The 20820-nt window shown below is 46.6% G+C and overlaps 1 protein-coding gene across 1 annotated transcript; it reads right to left on the bottom strand.

The window, feature by feature from the left end:
- Positions 1-1575: 1575 nt before the first annotated feature.
- Positions 1576-14830, bottom strand: PRRT4 (proline rich transmembrane protein 4). The gene is made up of 3 exons (XM_072652819.1): positions 14165-14830; positions 13437-13553; positions 1576-3883 (listed from the first exon to the last, which is right to left on the bottom strand). Exons 1-3 carry the CDS (start codon positions 14781-14783, stop codon positions 2070-2072), a joined length of 2550 nt encoding a protein of 849 aa, XP_072508920.1. The 5' UTR covers positions 14784-14830; the 3' UTR covers positions 1576-2069.
- Between the last annotated feature and the right edge of the window lie 5990 nt (positions 14831-20820).

The raw sequence follows: 20820 nt of genomic DNA, 5'->3' as shown, positions 1-20820 counted from the left end.
TCAAGTCCCTATGGATGCACCCTACAAGTCAGTCCTTGGCCTTAACTAAAACTATAAACGTGCGTGTTGTGTGTCTATGCATTTCGGCTGGACCTGAGCCCGAAGCATTTATTCAAGAGCATTGCTAGCTTTTGAAATCCTGCTACATGCCTGATCCATAATTCTAATGTCATCAGATCAACTATATTTACAATGCACTGAAGAAACAAGTCAAAATGTCCTTGTTACTGTATTTCAGGAAAATGCCAGGTGTACCTTGTCCCCAAAAACTGATCCTCCTAGCAAATATAGAAATTGTAGTATGCCTGGCAGTTGTGTATTTGCATGCCTCTGTGTCTCTCAGCCTTATGACTTCTTTCTCATTGGTGAGTGGGAAAGGAAGTTGAGAGAGTAATGCTGCCCCTGAGAGACAGGTAGAGAAATGTTCCCAGGATCCCCTATTACACATGTGGGTGGGAGGGAAGGAAGAAAGGGCGTCCCCATGTTGGTGCTTGTGCTACTGTTGGCATGTAAAGGATATAACAACAGATGTGAGTTACTTAGTTTTGACACGTATATACACTGGTTGCCACATGGCATAATAAGGTTAGGAGGGAGCACATTTGAAGCCTCGCCTCCAGTTAGATTTGTGACCATGGAGAATTCACTCAACCTTGCCAAGCCTCAGTTTCCCCATCTGTAAAACAAGGACAACCATACCTCACAAAATCACTATGAAACTCAAATGAGAAATACTCATACAAAATCATTCGCGGACCTTAAAGTCCCACAAAAATGCCAGCTGCCATTAGGGAGAAAAGAACAGTTGTGACAAGGGATAAATTGGTGTCTTCAACATGTCAGGAGAAATCAAAGAAGGTTTCTTGGGTCCCAAGTGGAGAACTTCACGGGAGCTTCACAAGGGATGGACAGTCATGAATAAGTTGATATCTGTCTCTTTGAGGGGGAAGAGGACCTTTCAAATCCATGAGTTCACAGATTAGAGATTCCAAGTAGCAGAAGCAACGGGTCCCAGCCCAAACCTATTGAGCCCTCTGGTGATACCCATGGACTTAATTCTTTCCTGATCTCAGAGTGCTTTTGAGGATAGACTGTCAGAACCTCCTGGTATTTACAGAGATCCTGTTGGGTGAAGCCCTATATTAAGCAATGATGTATGTCCCAGGAAGGAGGGTCATAGCCTTCTAGAACTATGTTTCTGCCCCATCTCTCAGTTCCCATGCTGATTGGGATCATATCTTTGTCTCCTACAAGAAATTAATCTCCCAGAATTAGATCCTATGGGGCAGCTAAAGTAGATGACCCCCACACTGTTATCCCCATGTAGTTAATCAGATCCTCAGGAAGGCATTTCCAGGAGCAGCTCGGGCCACCAGAAGCTCCAAACCCAGTTATGAAGTCAGGAGTCAAGAGGGTCAGAGCCAGGGTCCAGGATAAAACTAATAATTGCCTTTCTTCTCTCACCACATGCTTCTTCTCTCACCACCATCCCTGCCCTCATACCTCTCCCAATTAATCAGATGCATCTCTTCAGAAAAATATTTTATTGATAAATTAACTCTAAAAGTAGCCACTTTCTTCCCAGTCACCAGATGGGTCAGTGGTGCCATCCAGGGGGGAAGGAAGAGCAGGAAAGAGGTGGGACTCCATGTCACACACACGAAAGCTATGGAATCCCTGGGAAGGCAGAGGTGGAGGTAAGAACTGACACAGGGGTTCTGAAAGAGCAGCTCCCCCCCCCACGACACTTACTACCCTGAGTGGAGCCCAGGGTCATCAAAAGGAATGGAGCACCTTGGAACTTTATTGCTGGTGAATCCAAGGAGAGTCAGACTCTGCCAGGCTGCAGTTGCCCATAGGATGGGCATTAGGCATCAGCACCCAGGGCTGCAGAGAAGAGCCCATTCTGGTGCCTACCTCTGGTAGGCCCCATTCATGGTACTAAGCCCCAACCCACTCATCCCCAGGGGAGGGAAGAGAACAGGGGGGAAGGGGTGTTTGAGCCAGGCAGGATTGGGGAAAGGTTACAGTGTACAGGTCATGGGCAGTGCAAGTGCCTGGAGGAACCCTCACAGGTCTATGGTTTCACTGCTGATGCTGAGCTCATCAATCTGTCGGCAAGCATCCAGGAACTGCTTCTGGAGCAAGGCTTCTTCCCTGGCCAGCTCTGACCTCTCTGGAGAATTGCAGGAGGGCAGGGACAGAGCCCTGTAGCACCCGGGAGCAGGGGGACTGCAGCCACTTCCTGAAGGGCACGGGGTGCTGCAGATTCCTGCCAGAGATGATCTCGGAGGCTTCTCAGGGCTGGAGCAGAGCAGCATAGAGGAGCTATCCCTGGAGAGTCCATACAGGGAGCCTGAGGAGGCACTGCTACCCACCAACCAGGCCCCTGGGGAGGGAAGCACAGGGGCTGGGGAGCTCAGCTCTTGTCCATTTACCCCACTCCGCCCAGTCCCAGAACTCTCCTCACTGGAGCTAGTTCCAGAGAGGTTAGGCCCTGGCAGGGTATCCCTAAAGGCAGGACCCTGGAAAAAGCTTGGAGTGATTAGGACCTCGCTGCAGAGGGCTTCAGCAATGCTCCGGTGCAGGTCGATTGGAGAGGGGGGGCAGAAGTCCACAGTGCAGTCACTGCCGGTGCCCAGGGAAGAAGCTGCTGAGGGTGCTGTGTTGGCAGCCACCCCCTCCATGCCTAGGAGGCCACTGCCTGGGGGGAGAAGGTCAGGACCTGGCCCAGTCAGGGCACACAGAGGCAACAGTTCGGCCTCACCCTGTTCAATGGCATTTCCTGGAGGCACCTTGTTTTGGGGCCCTGCTTCCCAGCCAGATGGCAACAGTGGGGCCCCATGACCTGGGGATAAGCGGAACAGCTTGGCCCAACATCTCTGGGAAAGGTGGGGGCTGCAGAGTACCGGGTAGAGCCCCAACAGGGCTAACGGTAGTGCCACACCAACCTCACCCAGCCGCACACCCAGCTGAAAGGCCCACCAGGGCCAGGGCCCTGCCAGGCCCAGCTGGCCTCCATAGCCCAAAGTGTACAACACCATGTAGCCCTGGAGACCCCCGCTTAGCAGGCCAAAGGCCCCTGCCACCGGGGCTGTACGGGCTGCCCTCTGCCATGACTGGGGCAGGGCAAAAGGACCCCGAATCAGTGGGGTTGGGGTGGGGCCCTTGAGACCAACACCCCCCAGAGGGACCCCTGGCCTCTGTCGGCTCCTCCGGCAGGAGAGAGCTAGCAAGAGTCCTGAGAAAAGGGACACCAAGAGAGCAGCAAGGCCCCGGGAGGCTAGCAGAAGGGGAAGAAGTGGCCTGGAGACGGCTCCAGCCATAGTGGCCCCAGCAGAGAGGCCCAGCACCAGGAGGAGCAAGGTGGCCAGGCCCCAGGGACAGCGGGGAGGGTGGGGGCGGGCCAGCAGCAGGCAGGCCAGCCCCAGACAGGCAGAGAGGCAGGGCAAAGACAAATCATGCAGGAGCAGACGGATCAATGCGGGCAGCCTCTCTCTGTGCCCGTAGGCATCATAGAAGAGGGGAAAGGCCCTGGCAGCTCCAGCAGAGATCAGAAGAAGATTGAGTAGAGCTAAGCAAGGGGCTCCCGGTGGGCAACGCCAGGGGAGGAGTGCCAGACTCAGCAGAGCCAACAAGGCCACCAGCCCAAAGAGCGCACCCACCCCATACACATGGGCCTCCCATGCCAGACCCCACCGGGCTCGGGCAGAGGCCCAGTCAGCCTCTAGGTTCAGAAAAATTGGGGGCAATGGGGCCACTGGAGGAGGATTCTCAGGTCCAGGCAGGTCCATGGTGCCACAGGCTTCTGACACACACTCTGGCTGTGCTGATGAGCTCCTCAGGCTGGTTGGGGAAGGGTCATTTGGGGTAGGAGTGATATCTATAGACACAGGAAATAGATAATTAGTAAAGCCACCCTACCACAGACCTCCAGCCCACTAAGCACCCAGTTTAGGTACTTCACACTAATCTAGGGGTGAGGAACCTAGGGCCTCGAGTCACATGGTACCCTCTAGGTCCTCACATGTGGCCTCAAAACCCCAGGTTCCCCATCCCTAGGACAGAAGGAGTCTGTCAGTCTATCCAGGACCTTTCCTTTTCCTCCCTTGAAATCAGACCCTTGGAACTACTCCCCAGTCACACAAGCAAGCAAACATCGATTAACTACCATGTGCCAAGCACTGTGCAAAGCCATGGAGACAACAAGATCAAAAATGAAACCTTCCTCCCCCATGCTCTGTCTTGCCCTGTGGTCCACTGTCTACTCCTCAGGTCTCACTTCTGCCTTGGTTCCCAAATCCTTGTCCCCCAGGTCACATTCAAACTCATCCCCTCAGATTTTTGACCTTGTCATTGCCCATTGTGACCTCCGTGGAACCTAAAATGTTTGAGAAGAATGGGACTTTCAAGGATCATAACTCTAAGGCTAGAATGGTACTCATTTTCTAAGTGTGGCATTGGATGCCAAAGAAGTTAAATTAGGGATATCAAATTCAAACAAAAACAGGGGCCATTAAACCATACATAAAAATCCCTGTGGACCATGTGCCTTGTATTAAAATTTTCTGTGTTCTATTGCATTTTTAAATTTATTTTATTAAGTATTTCATTTACATGAGCATAAAATTTACATTACATTAAATATTTCAATTATCTTTTAATCTGTTTAGACCTGTACTCAGAAGCCTCATGAGCTGGAGTATCTGACACCTCTGGGGTAAATCACTCTCTCAAGGTTTCCAGGATTGTAATTGTCAGAAGCAGGGTTTGAATCCACATTCTCTAACTTCAGAGATGGTTCTCAATCCAATCCTTCTTCCCACCTCCCCTAATTTTACAGCTCAAGAAACTAAACTGAGTTCTGGTGCCCAGACCAGACTTGTCCAAGGTTAAACACTAGTTGGAGGCAGAGGTGGGATTGGAACCCAAGTCTTCTGGGATCTCCATAGGGAGTAGTTTCTACCCTAGAAGAGTATCTCTCATAATGGCCTTCTTTCTTTTTTAGAGGCAATTTTTGTATCTCATGCCCAGGGTCACACAACTAGTCTGAGACTGGATTTGAGCTCAGGTCCTCCTGACTCCAGGGCTGAAGCTCTACCACTGAGCCACCTAGCTGCTCCAATTGCTTTCTTCTCAACCCTTATTCTCTATTATCCCAAGAGTATAGATCATCCTTTTCCCCACCCTTCCCCCAATATCCTTATCTCCTCAGGAAAGCTCCCTCATTCTCCCACCACTCCCCCTTGCTTGCCATTCCCCATAAGCCTGGGATGGATAGCTGTTTCCCCTCCCCAGGGCATTCCAATAACAACCCAACCTCCTCACTCTCATTTGGGGCCCACTGAACTGCCAACCACCCAAGGGTCTCACCAAGTCTTCCTGGCAACCACTAGAAGACAATGGAGCTAAATCCTGGAAAGTCTGCTAGGCTGTCCCCTTCAGGGCAGACTAACAGAACTGGAACCATTTTACAGAGGAGGACTGAGATGAAGACTCCTCCATGTCCCCAGTATGTTTTTCTAGGGGGCGGGAATATGGGAAGGAATAGGAGTCTCAATTCCTAATCTCTTCTAAATTGACAAACTCTCCCCTTCAGCACCTATCTTATGTTCCCGTTTCAGGTCCCAAATTCTTGGGAGGTAAGAATAGGGAAGGGAATGAGCAGTTATATAGTGCCTACTATGTGCATCAAGGTCTTAGAATCAGGAATACCTAGGTTGGAGTCCAGCCTCTGATTCAAACTGGTTTCGTGACTATGTGCTTGGGGTAGTATCTTGGAGAAGATAGAACTAGATAAAGACATGAAAGTCTTAGAGAAGATGCCCACATCAATGAAATCCCAGGTTCAGGAGGAAGCAGAGCTGTGTTTGAGAAGCTACAGAAATAGAGATTTTTGCAATTCAACAACAGGAGAGGGGTCAGGAAGGGGCACTGGGATCTGTGATCACCCATCAACCCAGCAGGCTCAGCTGTACCATGGTCCAAAAAGATGAGAGATAGAGACACTCTGAGAAGGGAGGGAGGATAGTGTGGGATAGACAGGAAGCAGCTGTGAATAGGAAGGGGGAGGGGCAACTTGACCACCAGACTCAAGACATCAATTACCTTCCTAAGTCAAAGTTGGACGACCCAAGAAAAGCCCCAAGAATACACTCAAGGCAGCTCTAGGAAGAGCTCTTGGTATACATCCAGTCTCAGGGGAGCTCAGGAAAAGGAAAGGAAAAGGCAGGAATCTGGGAAAGAACTTGAAGAATGAAGAAGGGGGGAAAAACTGGAGAGGTTTTTAGAGGAGAGGGGTAAGAGTTAGAAAAGTCAGGAGAAAGGTGATTAAGGTGGGTGGCAAATGAGAGAGCTGGACAGGTGGGAGGGGAGAGGAATTGAGGGGTCAGGAGGGGTGAGAGCTGGAGAGATCAGAAGGGCAAATACATACAGTTCAATTCCAGCTGCACAATGGAAACTGAGAGTCCTCTGGGATCTCTGTGTAATCCCATTTCCTAAATCACTCCCCCTTTCTAACTTACTCTCACCCTCTGCCATATATATGTCAGGGCTTAAATCTATAAAATGTCTAATATTCATCATCCATCAGCAAAATCAGTACCTTGTGTCTTTACCGATGCTTCTAGTGTTTTATGAAGGCTGTTTTTGAAAAGAAGAAAAAGGTTTTCAGCACCTCCAAAAGGTACAGGAGGCAGAAGAACGAATACCGAACTGAGAGTCAAGAGGGTCTGGGTTGGAAGTCTGACTCTGCCATTTATTCCCTATGAGACTTTGGAAAAGTCACTAACCCTCAGTCTCCTGATCTATAAAAAGATAGGGTTGTTCCCTCATCAGAGGAGAGGGAGGACCCCTAAGGTATTTACTTTGGGACTCCTGCATTTTGCATTGGAGAAGAGAGATCCTCAGTCTACCTCAGTTGCTGACTTTATTTCTTATTTACTTGCAAATTCTTATTCACTTTCAAAAAAAAAACCTAGGGAAAGGGAAGAAGGAAGGTATAGGATTGTTTTTTCATCTTAATTTAATATTTCACAGAAAATTAGTAACTATTAACTCAAAACATGTGATTTTTTTTATTTACAATGACATGACAAAAATTCTCTGCCCCATCCTGATGTTTGCTCAAGATAAGTTCTCAAAATTGCAAATGATACATCACTTAAACACTGAAATATATCCTATGTTTTTATCTAGTTCTTTAAGAATATATTTGCTTCTTCTTTTAAAAAAAAGTTACTTTGTCTTTTGTTGGATGCAACATTGCAGAAAGAAATATTAAAATTGAGAGGCAAAAAAAAAATGGCCTCCAAGCTCCCTGCAAGTTCTAAAGCTACGATCTCATGATTCTAATTAACATCAAGAATAAATGTGAACACAGTACATGGCTTTACTGAATTCAACCAATACCATTTGGATGTGCTTAACATGAAGGCACAGGTGCTTACTGACTAAATTAACCGTTAGCTAAAGTACTTAAAGGACAACAGACACAGATCTTAGTTTCTTCAACTCAAAAAAAACCAGATTGGACTAGGTAACCTTCAAGGTCACTTCTACTTTAAAGCTATTATCCCAATTAGCATAATGAACAAACATGAACACAATGCTTCACTTTACTGAGTCCAACAATTTGGATATGCTATCAGTCCTTAATGAAGATCTCAGCTATCTAGTGAATAAATAAGTCATTAGGCTGAGCTCTGAGCCTGGCACATAGTAGGATGCTTATTAATTACCTGAGAAATGAGGACAAGGTGAAGGACAGCTGTGACATAACTTATTAGGGTTTCCTTTTCCATAAAATGAAGGGACCATAGATTCAGGGCTAGAAGAAATCTTGGAATTATAAAAAATGGCCTCTGAGGTTCCTTCCTGCTCTTATGATCCTAATTTATTGATCAGTGAGGTATATTCATTGGTTATTAGATATTAGTCAGGGCAAATATTTTCTGTCTGTCTCTCTGTATGTCTCTGTCTCTCTTTCTTCTGGCCTCCCTCCCTGTTCTTCAGTTTCTTCTTGCCTTTCTGTCCAATCCAGTGCTTCTATAAAGCTTTCTCTTGGACACCATCCCCAGTCTACCTTGTAGCATCCTCAGTAACAGCTCAAAGACATTTGTATAGGGTCTAGAAGTTTACAAAGCACATTCTCCCTGCCTCCCCCGCGGCCCCCCCCCATGCCAACAACACTGAAAAAGCCATAAGGAAGCTGTGGGGAGGAACAGGAAGGAAACCCTAAAACCCCCACACTTTCTTTCGTCTGCTCCCATCAGCTGGGTAATCTTGTTTTCCTAGTCCTGAGGGCATGACCATGCAGCTGGACAGGAACTAACCTTTTCCCTCGAATGGAACATCAAACAATCCAAAAAACTAACCCAGGTTGGACAGACCCCAAAAGAAATAGAATGACCCCATTCTTCCCTTTCACTAGGATGTCCTGGGAAACCAGGCCCTTAGGTAACTAAGAGCTCTGGGTCCTGCCCTGCACCCTGTAACTACTCACCGCTCTTCTCTCCCTTCATTATCATAGTCAAATGCATCCTTTCCAAAAGTCTAGCCTCCAACCCACCAACCATCACCACCAACAGCAACCCTCTATATAATGGAGAAAGCACCAGATTTAGAAAAAGAAGACCCAGCCCTGAGCCCTGCCTCTGCCTCTTACTTTTTGATCTTGAAAAAATCATTTGACTCATCTGAATCTCATTTCTTTCATTTGTACAATGGGAATAAAAATACTGGCACTTTCTGCTTATTACTTGACAAACCTTAAATTGTAGAATTCTATTACATTAAAAAACAGCATAGAATGTACCTTAGAGGGTTCTTACTAAGTTCCAATAATAAAAAATAACAACTTATATTTACATGGAGTTTGCAAATTACAAATGTTATCTCATTTTATCCTCCCCACAACCGTGTAAGGTACATGCTACAGGTAGTATTATCCTCATTTTGCAGACTAGGAAATGGTGGCTCAGAGAGGGTAAGTAATTTGCCCATGGTCACACAGTAAGTACATGAGACTAGTGGCACTTGAACCCAGGGCTTCCCAAGTCTAAGGCCAGCCCAACTCTATCCCCACTAAAGCGATGCCTCAGATGAGATAATGTATATGACACCCTTCATGAACCTTAAGTACCATACAAATGGTGGCAGATATGATGCCAATATGTAGCCAACATCACACCCCAACTCCTTGATATTCCATCCCCAATACACATACACAGACAGGGAACCTCTGCAGATTCAGAAGCATTGAAACAGGGACATAGCTCACCAGAGAAGAAGGAGGGAGAAATTATTGCATAAAATTGCATAAATTATTGCACAAAAAATTCTACTTGGCAAGCTCAGCCTCCACAACTGCTCCAGGGTTCCGAATTCAAGTCATCAACATCACTCAACACCCACTATGTGCCTGGCATTGTGCTAGGTATTATTGATGTGTATGCACTCGTGCCTGAACAGTGGGGGAGTTACAAAAGAGAGACAAAACTCTGTTTCTGCTCTCACAGAATAGATGTAACTTTAATGTCAGTCTCTAAGCCTTCTTCTTGCCAGAATTCAGTTACCCTGCCTGGGGCATCTTAAAAATTCTGGCCTTCTTCCCCATCTTTCCTGATAAAGGGAAATAAGGAAAGGGGGTAGAGAGGGAAAGGGAGTGGAGAGGGAAAGGGGGTGGGGGCAGCTAAATGGCACAATGGTTAGAGCACCAGCCCTAGAGTCAAGAGTTCAAATCTGTCCTCAGACACCCACTATCGGTGTCACCTTGGGCAAGTCACCTAATCCTGATTGCCTCAAAAATCAAAAAAAAAAAAGGTAATGGAGTTTTCTGCTTTTTCCTATCCAGGTTCACTGAGTAGAATCTCATGGATTCCTAGGACTGAGATCTTAGTACAGGGATTCTTAATCTTTTTTGTGTCATGGGCCCCTTTGGCAGATGCCTATGGATCCCTACTCAAATAATGCTTTTAAATGCACAGAATAAAATACATAGGCATACAAAGGAAACCAAGGGTACAGAAATATTTACAAATTATAACAAAGAAAAAAAAGAAAAGAAGTTCACTTATACCAGATTAAGAACCCCTGGCTTAGAAGGATCTTAGAAATCATCTAGTTCAATTGCCTTATATCACAGAGAAGGAAATGGAGACACAAAAAGGGGTCAAAGTGACTCTCCCAAAGTCACACCGACAGGAAGGAACAGACCCAGAACTGGAATCCAGGTTCTCTGCCTCCAAATTCTTTCCACAATACTCCTCTGCTTCACTCTACCCTGAGGTGTTTCCCTCCTGCCCAGTCTTCCAGTGGATAAGGCGGTGGGGGGAGGAAGGAAAAACTACCAACACGAGTGAACAGTTTAAGAGGTGAGAGGGACAGGAGCTGGACCCAGGCAGTTTGTCTGGAGAAAAAGCCAATTCCATTTTAACCAGAGGTGGTCCAGATAAAGGGACTAAGGAAAGGGCTGCTCTGGCCTTAAGACTTGGAGGCTGGAGCTCCTTATAATCCCCACCCCAACCCCATCCAAGGAGATATTAAATTCCCACTAGATATCTAGAGAAAAGGACACACAGTCATAGGCCAATCCACAAATCCCACAAAGGTCCAAAAGACCTAGGGAGAATCAGAATGGATTCATCCTCTCCTGCAAGGGTTTGGCCGCCTGAGCCATCCGAGTTGTCCTCTCCCAAAGATGCCAACTATCCAGAGCCTGTCCCAGGGAAACAGGAAGAGACTAGCTCCCCTGGGCCACAAGCAAGGAGAGAGGGAGAAGGATGAGGGGGAGGTGAGAGGAAGAGGAGGAGGGAGAGGAGGAGAGAGAGGGAAGGGGAAGGGGTAAGGGAAGAAAAGGGTGGGGGAAGGAGGAGGAGTTCTCCAACTAAACTGAGTTGAGCTCCCTTTGACTGTCCAGAGTTGTTAGGCCAATCTTGGTAAAGGCTGTCACCTGGGCTGACAGGCTGCCAACCAGCATCCTCTCAAGCCATCTCCCACCCTAAGGGCCACAGATACCTCCTTGACACCTTCAGGATGGGCTCTTCCTTCCCATACGGACAGAGCAGGAAGGTGTCACCAGGAGACTGGTGTTGGCTGGCACCTCACCTGAGGGGGATTTCTATGACTTTGACCAAAGCAGGAAACATAAAAACCAGCATTAGTGCAGCGCCACATCAAACTTCAGCTCACTCTTGGGGGGCCATGGAGTGAATGCCATCCTCCTCAGAACTGGTTTCTGTACCCAAGACAGTTTTAAGAAGTATTCTCAAAGGGCAACTAGGTAGTGCAGTAGCTAACACACTGGTCCTGGAGTCAGGAGAACTGGAGCTCAAATTTGACCTTAGAAACTTACTAGCTGTGTGACCCTGGGCAAGTCACTTAACCCTGATTGCCTCCAAAAGGAAAGAAAAAGTACTCTCAAGAATCCACACCCGTAGTCAGTGCTTCAAAGGAATCAAGTGTTGATCTCCCTGGAACTGGCTATCTTCCTGCCCAGCACATACAAGAAAAGGAGCACTCTCTCATCCTCATCTCTCATCTCAAAGGGCCCAAGGCCATTTCACTACATGTCTTACAGTTTATATCACTGCATAGCAGTAATCTGGAGGGTTCAAGTCCCAGCTAAAATGATGCCTTCTCTAAGAAACTTTTTCCCAACACCCCTTAATGCCTTAGTTGTCATTGATTAATCTTGTGCTTATCTATTTGACTTGGTCATATGCAGGTCATCTCCCTCATTAGGCTGTGAAGTCCTTGAGAGCAAGGACTATCTTCTGTCTCTCTTTGTATCCCCAATGTTTAGCACAACACCTAGCACTTAGGAGGCATTTCATAAGTGCACATGGACTGACAGACCAGAACACACAGGACCTGGCAATGTGCATGTCCACAAGACCTTGGCTACAATTCAACAACAAGTCAACAAGCAGTAAGTACACACTAGGTACATAGGTCTAAGCACAGCCATGAGATATTTCTACCCTTGAACCCCAGGACTAGGTCATGAACTTCCTGGGGAGTAAGAAAGGAGAAGGGAGCCTGGGCTTCCCACATCTTCTGAGGTTCTCCACCTATGCTATGGTGCACACATGTTATTTGTTTTTGCTCCAAGTCTACATTCTCACGTCCTTCCCCTGAGGGACCAAGCTCTGTCTGCTCCTGACAGCATGTCATGTCAGATCCTACTGCAAAAAAAGACAGCAGGACAGAGAGGAGAGAGACAATGGCACACCAGGTAGAGGGAAGAGGGAAGGGGACCTCAGGGCCTTTATCTGAGGAAAGAGGGATCTCTAGGGACTCTCACAGCTTTAGAACCTGTGAAAGACTATGCCTTGGATGCCTGACAATACATCAAAGGGCTAGGACTTTGTTGGCACAGAAACCCCTTCCAATCACTGCAGGTCTCAAACAGCTAGAATTTAGTAGATACATCTAGGAAAGGTGTCTAAATCAGAGAGAGGTTAAGTAACTTGCCCAATATAAAGCCCAAGGATGCCACAATGAGTAGAGTATTGTAGTTGGAACCAGGAAGACCAGATTTCAAACCTTGCCTCTGATACTTAGTACCTATGTGACCCTTGGATGAGGGATCCTCTTCCAATCCTCAGATGAGGGATCCTCCTTCCCTCAGATTCCTTCCTGTTTTAAATCTATGATCCCAGGATCTCACTGCTAAGAAATGTCCAAGGCAGGACTTGAATCCGTGTCTTTCAGACTCCAAGTCCAGCACCCTACCTACTGAGGCTTGGTGATTCACAGACCTTAAGAACAGTAGCTTCTTAATATGTATCCATTGAATTTGTTGAATCAGCCTGTGTTAATAGAAAGCAAGGAGAGGGAGGGGAGTACAGCAGCTGTAGAAATAACTAATATAAGAAATCTTAGTTGGCTGCCCGACTTGTCTCTTTGTATATTTATTTGCCTCATGGCATCAATCTTAAACTAGGGCAGCTAGGCTGGCACAGTAGATAGAGCACCAGGCTTGGAGTCAGGAAGACTCATCTTCTTCAATTCAAATCCTGCCTTAGACACTTCCTAATTATATGACCCTGGGCGAGTCACTTAACCCTGTTTGCCTCAGTTTCCTCATCTGTAAATTGAGTCAGAGAAGGAAATAGCAAACTACCTCAGTGTCTTTGCTAAGAAAACCCCAGATGGCATCACAAAGTGTCAGACACAACTGAAACGACCTAATAACAACCGGTTTTAAAACTATAAACTCCTAGTAGGCAGGTACTGTGTCCATGTGACTTCCTACAGCAACAAAGGAAGCAGTAATAAAGTCTCCCCCATTAAATTTCTCTTGAGGGCAGAGAAAGTCTTGGCTTTTTTTTGTCCTCCAGTTTAGCACAGTTCCTGGATGTACTTAAAGAATTCATGTTGACTGGATAGCTTGATTTGATGAGGAGGAGGAGGAAAGCATATCGAGCTCTTACCTGGAGGTTCACTCCCCACTGAATCATTGCTTGGGGTGGAGCCTGGGCCCTCGGTGCTATTTGTGAGGTTATCCTGCACAGGCTCCAGCTGGGAGGACAGAGTAGTGCCAAAGAATCCTGCAAAGGGGACAGGAATGGCTGATGAACCAGCCTTTCTCTCCCATAAACCCTCATGAGAGTACTTCAAGAGGACTTAGGGAGAAAGCCCCAGAGGCCCATAGGATATGGCATAGGATATAGGAAGGGTCCCTGAACATCATCTAACCCAATGTCTTCATTTTAGAGACGAGAAAACTGGAATAGTGGAGACATTACTTGATCTAATTCATGCAGAGAACTCAGATCAGAATAAAGGTGTTTTGAGTTGACTTTCTTCTACACCACAACCCATCCATGACATGCAATTTCTCCTCTACACAATTCCTAAGTAATCAGGTAGGTGTTCTTGAAAGACATATCCATGAGGGAGTTAATGGGGTGAAAGACAGATGCAATGCATGGGATAGGGTTGGCACTAGCCATTTGGCAAATAGTCTACATGCCACTGGTTGAGACAACCACAGTTCATTGTAGTTGGCACTCTAGAAGGATGGGAAGAGTTTGGATGTATAGAGGCAGTGAACTGAATAACTGTGGTCCTCTTTCCAATAAGTTGGCTCTAGGGTAGCCCAACAGTGGTTGCCACATCCCATCTCTGAAATCCCCATGGCTAGGATGACAGTACTCACCAAAAGGACCCAAGCGGCCTGCTATCTCTGCCAGGCTGGCTCGAAGACTAGGTAGCAAAGGTAACATCTTGTGCCCAAGTGTGGGTGCTGCCCCTGCTCTTAGCGCCACATCAAACTTCAGCTCCAATTCACCCTTGTGGGGCCATGGGGTGCTGGGTGGAGGAGCGGTGGCTTGGAAGGTAGTGTCCAGGGATAGCGTGCCCAGGAGAGGAAGCCCATCTTTGGGCCCAGGGTCAGGAGAGGTGGACTGCAAAGGCAGGGTGGAGGTACTGGAGACCGCACTGCCCTCGGCAGACCCCCACTCTGGGGAACTCATCAACAATTCAGGGACAGTGTCCGTTCTCAGCCCATCGACCAAGTCATCGGGCCCCTGGTCCAGAACTTGGATTCGAGGCTGGGTCTCTGTAGCAAGTCCTCCCCAGGCAGATCCAGGTCCCCGAACATGAAACTTAAAGTTGAGGCCCAGGTTGAGAGAGAGCATGGAGGCTTCACTCTGAGGGCGTGGGGCCAAGGTTGTTAAAAAAGCACCAGGAACTGGGGAGCCAGGCTGGGGGGCCACAGGAGCACCCAGGAGAGCCCAGCAAATGAGCCCCAGCCCAAGCAAGCCCTGCCTGGCCATGGCCCCCACACTGGACACAGGGAGAACACCTCACCTCCAGAGAGAAAAGCTCTGTCCTGCTGTCTGTCCTAAAGAAAGGACAGATGCCCCAGTTAGCCCTGCTTGCCAAGGGAAATGCTCTAGCCTCCCTCTCACAGGACAGACACATGAATAGGGGGTGGGGTGCACTTCTGACTCCATAAAAAGGCACTGGGAGGGCAAGTAACAAAATCCTATGGAGAAGGGGAAGGTCTTTGGCCTCTACAAGGGGACTGATATTCTGACTCTTCTCTCTTTGCCCCCTTCTCTGCACAGCCAGCTTAGTGCAGTGCACAAAGTAGCCACTTGATAAATGTTTATTGAATGAATGAACCTCTCTCACTCAGTCTCCTAGCCTTTTATTACTCTGGCCCAAATCCCTGGCCCATCCCTTGCCTCCACAGATCTGGGGCTATGAGTCCTAAATGCTGCAGTGTATACATCCTGATGGCCCCATCAATTCCCTCCTGTGCTTTCTTCTATCCTTTCTTACCCTTACCTAAAGCGACCAGTTGCCCCACAGGCCCTGCAGTGACCCACTCTGATTCATATAGGACACTGGGGGCTTCCAGCCATTTCTCTGTCTCACCCCCACCTGTCCACCTTGAAGGACTGGAATTTCTGACCCCAAGCCAGAATATTGGCTCTGAGCAACCAGGGCATAAAGGAGACAACTGGGACCTGGGGGAGGAGAGAGGAGCCAGGAGGTGGTTAGGGAATTGGGAGAGAAAATGGGGGAAGGGAGCTTCAGCTTCTAGCAGGAGAAGCCCCTCCCAGCATAGGAAGTCCACTCCTACCTCTGGTTCCAGCTCTGTCCTGTCTCCTTCTCTACTTGTCCCCCAACCCAGCTCCCTCTTAGGGATTTCTATTCCTTTCTCTTCAGGGAATTGGGGGGGGGGGGGGAGTGGATTTTATATTTCAGAGCTCAGAAAAGCCCCAGGCTCTTGGCTCCCCAGGGAAGAAAGCCAGGCAAACTCAGACTCTTGACTCCTGCAGCTAATCGCAGAAACACACCACCACCATGGATGGGATAACCAGCCACATCAGGCTGGGTGGGGGTGGGGGATAGGGGGTGGGGCTGGGAAGGGAGGAAGGGAGGGTGAAAGGAATAGGAAGGGGGAGGGATGAGATAAGGATACACACATGCACAAACAACCCTCACATCACACACACACCCATCTATACTGTACACCCAAATTACACACATGCACATTTACACACCCCCTAGAGACGCCCATAGAGGTAGCATACACACCGGTCCGTTCGCTCACACGTTCTCTCCCCCCGTTCAACTCCTCCTTCACTCAACGTGCCCCCACACTAGTAACACCTATGTCTTCACTCACACCCCCTCACATGCACACAACCCACCATCCAGCCCAGTCCTACACACAAGCACGCGCACACACATGCAAACACACTCGCCCAAGACCAGGGATGCGCTCATCTACCCCTTCTCCACTCCCACTCCCCCGGATTACACTGGGCTTCCCCTGGGGTGAGTCTCATCTCAGAAACTCCCCTCTCAGAAAGGGGAGGAAACAGTCCTTCCCTGGTCCAGTCCAGCTTGATAAAGGCCAGAAATGTTGAGCCCCTTCTCCCCCGTCCCCCCCGCCCCTTGGCTACCCTCATCTTTGGTAATGAAATGAAGGAGGTAATGAATGGAGAGGAAAGACTGCCGAGGGTCTGCCCTTGAGACATCTCCCTACACACACACACACACACACACACACACACACACACACACACACACACACACACACACACACACACACACGCTCTGCCCCTCCACCCCATCCCCCTTGCCCACCGCCCCATGTATCCAGATACCTATCGCGAATTCCCCAGCTCTCCCCAACCCCCGGAGCTCTCCTGGTCCTTCCCCATCACCCGGTCTCTCGGTCACGGTCATCTCCCATCTGCCGATCCCGGAGCCCCGCATCCCTCAGCCCCAACCCAAGTCCCAGAGCCGGCTCTCACCGTGTCCAGCTCCTGAGGCTCCGCTGCCTCTCCGCTTCCCGTGGGCTCCGCCTCCTGGCTCTAAGTCTCCGGCTCCAGCAAAACCTCCCCGCTCTGGGTCTCGATCTCTGTCTCTCTCTGATGATTTTCCCCTCCCCTTCTGCCTCCCTGTCTCCCTCCCTCCCTCCCTCCCTCCCTCCCTCCCTCTCTCTCTCTCTCTCTCTCTCTCTCTCTCTCTCTCTGCCTTTCTCCCTCCTCCGTCCCCTTCTCCTCCTCCTCCCCTCAGCCACCACATCAGCTGCCAGTGTGGAGCCCAATACACAACCGCACAGAACCACGTACACTCAGTATTATCACTCCGTCCTACACGCAGCTCACAAATACACAAGTCACTCTCACACTCATGACCACGCGTTATGCAATAAACCATACACAAATGCAGTTGCACAGTGTGCTCAGTCTATTTCAACACACAATCACACACATCCTGTCAGACACACACACACGCACACATCCTCTCAAAAACACAACCCTAGCAACCGTTCTAGTCACACACATGCCAAACACAGCCCATTCATAAAGAGGCAGCAAACCCTGGGAAAACCCACTCTGCAATGAAAGCAAAGATCTAGCCCTCCTGAGCTCCCTCAAACATCTCCCTGAGTTTGGCTTTTATACCGGTCAGCTCTCTGAGCAGTGTAAAAGGCTGCAAAAGCTCTCCTCACCAAGTGTTGATTTGCTTGTTTTAACCCTATTTATTGATTGCAAGGGAAGATTCAATTAAGGGTGAAGGTCGACTGGTTAGGGACACCAATTGGGGAGACAGACAGGTAGGCAGACAGAGATGGACAGACAGGCAGGCAATCAGAAAGACAAGCAGAGAGAGAGAAAAAGAGAAACAGAAATGGGGAGGGGAAGGAAGGAAGGAAGGAAGGAAGGAAGGAAGGAAGGAAGGAAGGAAGGAAGGAAGGAAGGAAGGAAGGAAGGAAGGAAGGAAGGAAGGAAGGAAGGAAGGAAACTATCTGTTTTGTTCCAAATTCTTGCTATGGGTGAAATTAGTTCTGGGGCCATCCCAAGTGAGGGGTAAATCTTGCACCCCATGACTCATACCCTTCCAGGTCCCCCTTCCCCATTGATGCAAAAAATCAATCAGGCAGTCCATTTTTTTTAGTTTTGTAACTCTGGTTAAATCATTTTGACTCTTTGAGTCTCAGTTTCTTTTTCTGTAAAGCAGGGATAATGATACCAACATGATCACCTCTTATTACCACTTATGTCAAAGTATTGTTGTGAAGAAAGTGCTTTGTAAACTGCATAACATTATGTAAACTCAAGCCATTGGTGGAGCTTTTAAGTACTATTAAAGGGACAAAGTCAGACACTCAAGGTATTTTTGAAAACCCATTTCATCCCAGGATTTAATGACATAAATTCCCATTCAGAGCCCCTAAGCAAAGTTTCACAAAAGGGTCTCTTTCCACTCACTTTCTCCACTTTCACCAGAAACTTCCTTGCCCTATCTCCTAGGGGACCATACTTTCTATTGTGGGTCCCTCAGCCTTAGAAGGTCTGCCTGGGTGATAGTTGCAATTGATCAGGGTTTATTTTCTGGCCTTCTCCCCAAATACCTATGGGTATTCTTCAGATTGTTTGAGGACATTTTACTTGAATTCTTCTTAGAAATTTTTCTTTGCTAATCACTTTTACTTAAATGAACTAGAAAGGCAAAAATAAATAAACCTGGTGGGATTTGGAAATACCAAAGCTTTTTAATTCAAACACCGTCCCCCTCCAATATAGACAGTCAAAATAGCAGACATCCCCATCCCCACTTTGTCCCTTCCCCAAAGCTGGAGTTTCCATCTCCAATACACAGCACACCTATGGCTCAGAGTGAACAGTTGTGATGCACTCAAAAGAAGTCTAGAAAGCTAAATTCTTACCCTACTCTGCTACTAATTTGCTATGTAACACTGGACAAGTCATAATTTCTTTAAGACTCAGTTTGCCCATTTGTAAAATAATGGAGTTGAACTATATCGGTGTTCTTCTTATTTTAAAGACCAACCCCTTTGTCAGTCTGTTAAAGTCTATGGGACCTTTTCTCAGAATAATGTTTTTAAATGTATAAAATAAAGCAGGATTACAAAGGAAAATTATATTTAAATACATACATATCACAAGCTCCCAGGTTAAGAACCTCTGTCACAGATAACAAAATAATAATAGGTTACCATTTATATATTATTTTAAGGTTTGCAAAGCACTTTACAAATATTATCACATTTTATATAATACAATTCAGCAAATCTTTATATATGATCAATAATGAATTAGAGTATTTTTCTCATGACTATATATAAATTTAACTTCATCGAAAAATTGTTCATTCATAACCTTTGATCATTTATCAATTGGTGAATGATTCTTCCTCTTCTTTTAAAAATATTGTTATATAAGATCACTTTCTGGGAGGAAGAATACTGAGAGAAATTCTGGTGATGTAAAAAAAATGATAAAATTTAAAAATATTATTCTGGTTACAGTGTAAAGGATGCTTTGGAAGGGGATGACACTAAAAATTCAAAGATCCATGAAGAAACTATTGCAATAATCCAGGTGGGTGGTCTTGTACTAAGATCATAAGATTTAGGGCTGGTGAAGACCTTGGAGAGCATCAGGGCCAATCCCTCATCTTACAGATAAGAAAACTGAGGCAGACAGAAGTTAAATAACTTACCCAAGGCCACACAGGGAATATATAGAGGATTGGTTTTCCAAATCCAGGGGTTTTGCTGCTATACTTGTAGCCTCCTCTCTGGTGATGGTAAGGACAGTGTTGAATAGGGACCAGAAAGGATGTAAAAGATGTTGCACAGTTGGAATTGCTAGGATTTGGTCACTGATTGGCTATAAGATACTAGAAAGAGGAAAGGGTAAAAGATACAATTCCAGGGTTTGAGAAGTAAAGTAATTGATGGTGCCACAGACACAAAAAAGTGTAGTTAAAAGAACAAGCTGTTTTAGGGCAAGAGACAGCAACAACCATCATTAATATAGAGCTTTAAGATTTGCAAGCACTTTACAAATATCATATCATTTAATTCTCACAACAACCCTCGGAGACAGGTGCTATTATTATCTCCATTTTACAGATGAGAAAATTGAGACACAGAGAAGCTAAGCGACTTGTCTGGAATCTTACAGCTGGTTAGAGTCTGAAGTGGGATTTGATGAAGTCTTCCTGAGTGTATTCACTGGATCATATTGATTCATTTATTTTTTTTGTTTTATTTTCAGTTCCAAATCCTCTCCCTCCTTTCATCCATCCTTCCTCTATTGAGAAGGGAAGAAATATGATACCCATTATATATATTAAGTCATGCAAAACATCTTTCCCCATTCATCAACATCCATGTTGGAGAGGGGGGAGAGAAACTTCAATCTGCACTCAGAAAACATCAATTCTCTCTGGAAGTGGATAGTATTTTTCATCATGAGTTCTTTAGAAATATCTTGGATCACTGTATTAATAGGAGTAGCTAAGTTTTTCACAGTTGATTATTGTTACAATATTACTGTCATTGTGTATAATCTTCTCACTTTACTTTGCAGCAGTTCACATAAGTCTTCCCAGTATTTTCTGAAACCATCCCCTTCATCATTTCTTACAGCACAACAGTATTCCATTACAATCATATCCCACAACTTATTCAGTCATTTCCCAATTTATGGAAGTCATTTCCTTAGTTTTCAATTCTTTGCCACCGCAAAAAGAGCTGCTATAAATATTTTTGAACATACAGATCCTTTCTCTTTTTCTTTAACTTCTTTGGGATACAGACCTAGTAGTGGTATTGTTGGGTCATAGAATATGCAGTTTTATAGGACTTTGGGCACAATTCCAAATTGTTCTCCTGAATGATTAAAGTAATTCACAAGTCCACCAATAATGTATTGGTGTCCCTATTTTTTCACATCTCGTCCAGTATTTGTCATTATCCTTTCTATCATGTTAGCAAATCTGATGCACATAAACTGGTACCTCAGAGTTATTTTA

Source organism: Notamacropus eugenii, chromosome 3 (genome assembly GCF_028372415.1).
Source record: "Notamacropus eugenii isolate mMacEug1 chromosome 3, mMacEug1.pri_v2, whole genome shotgun sequence".
Taxonomy (NCBI): domain Eukaryota; kingdom Metazoa; phylum Chordata; class Mammalia; order Diprotodontia; family Macropodidae; genus Notamacropus; species Notamacropus eugenii.
Note: the sequence above shows the minus strand (reverse complement) of the source record. Positions and strands in the feature narration are given on the sequence as shown.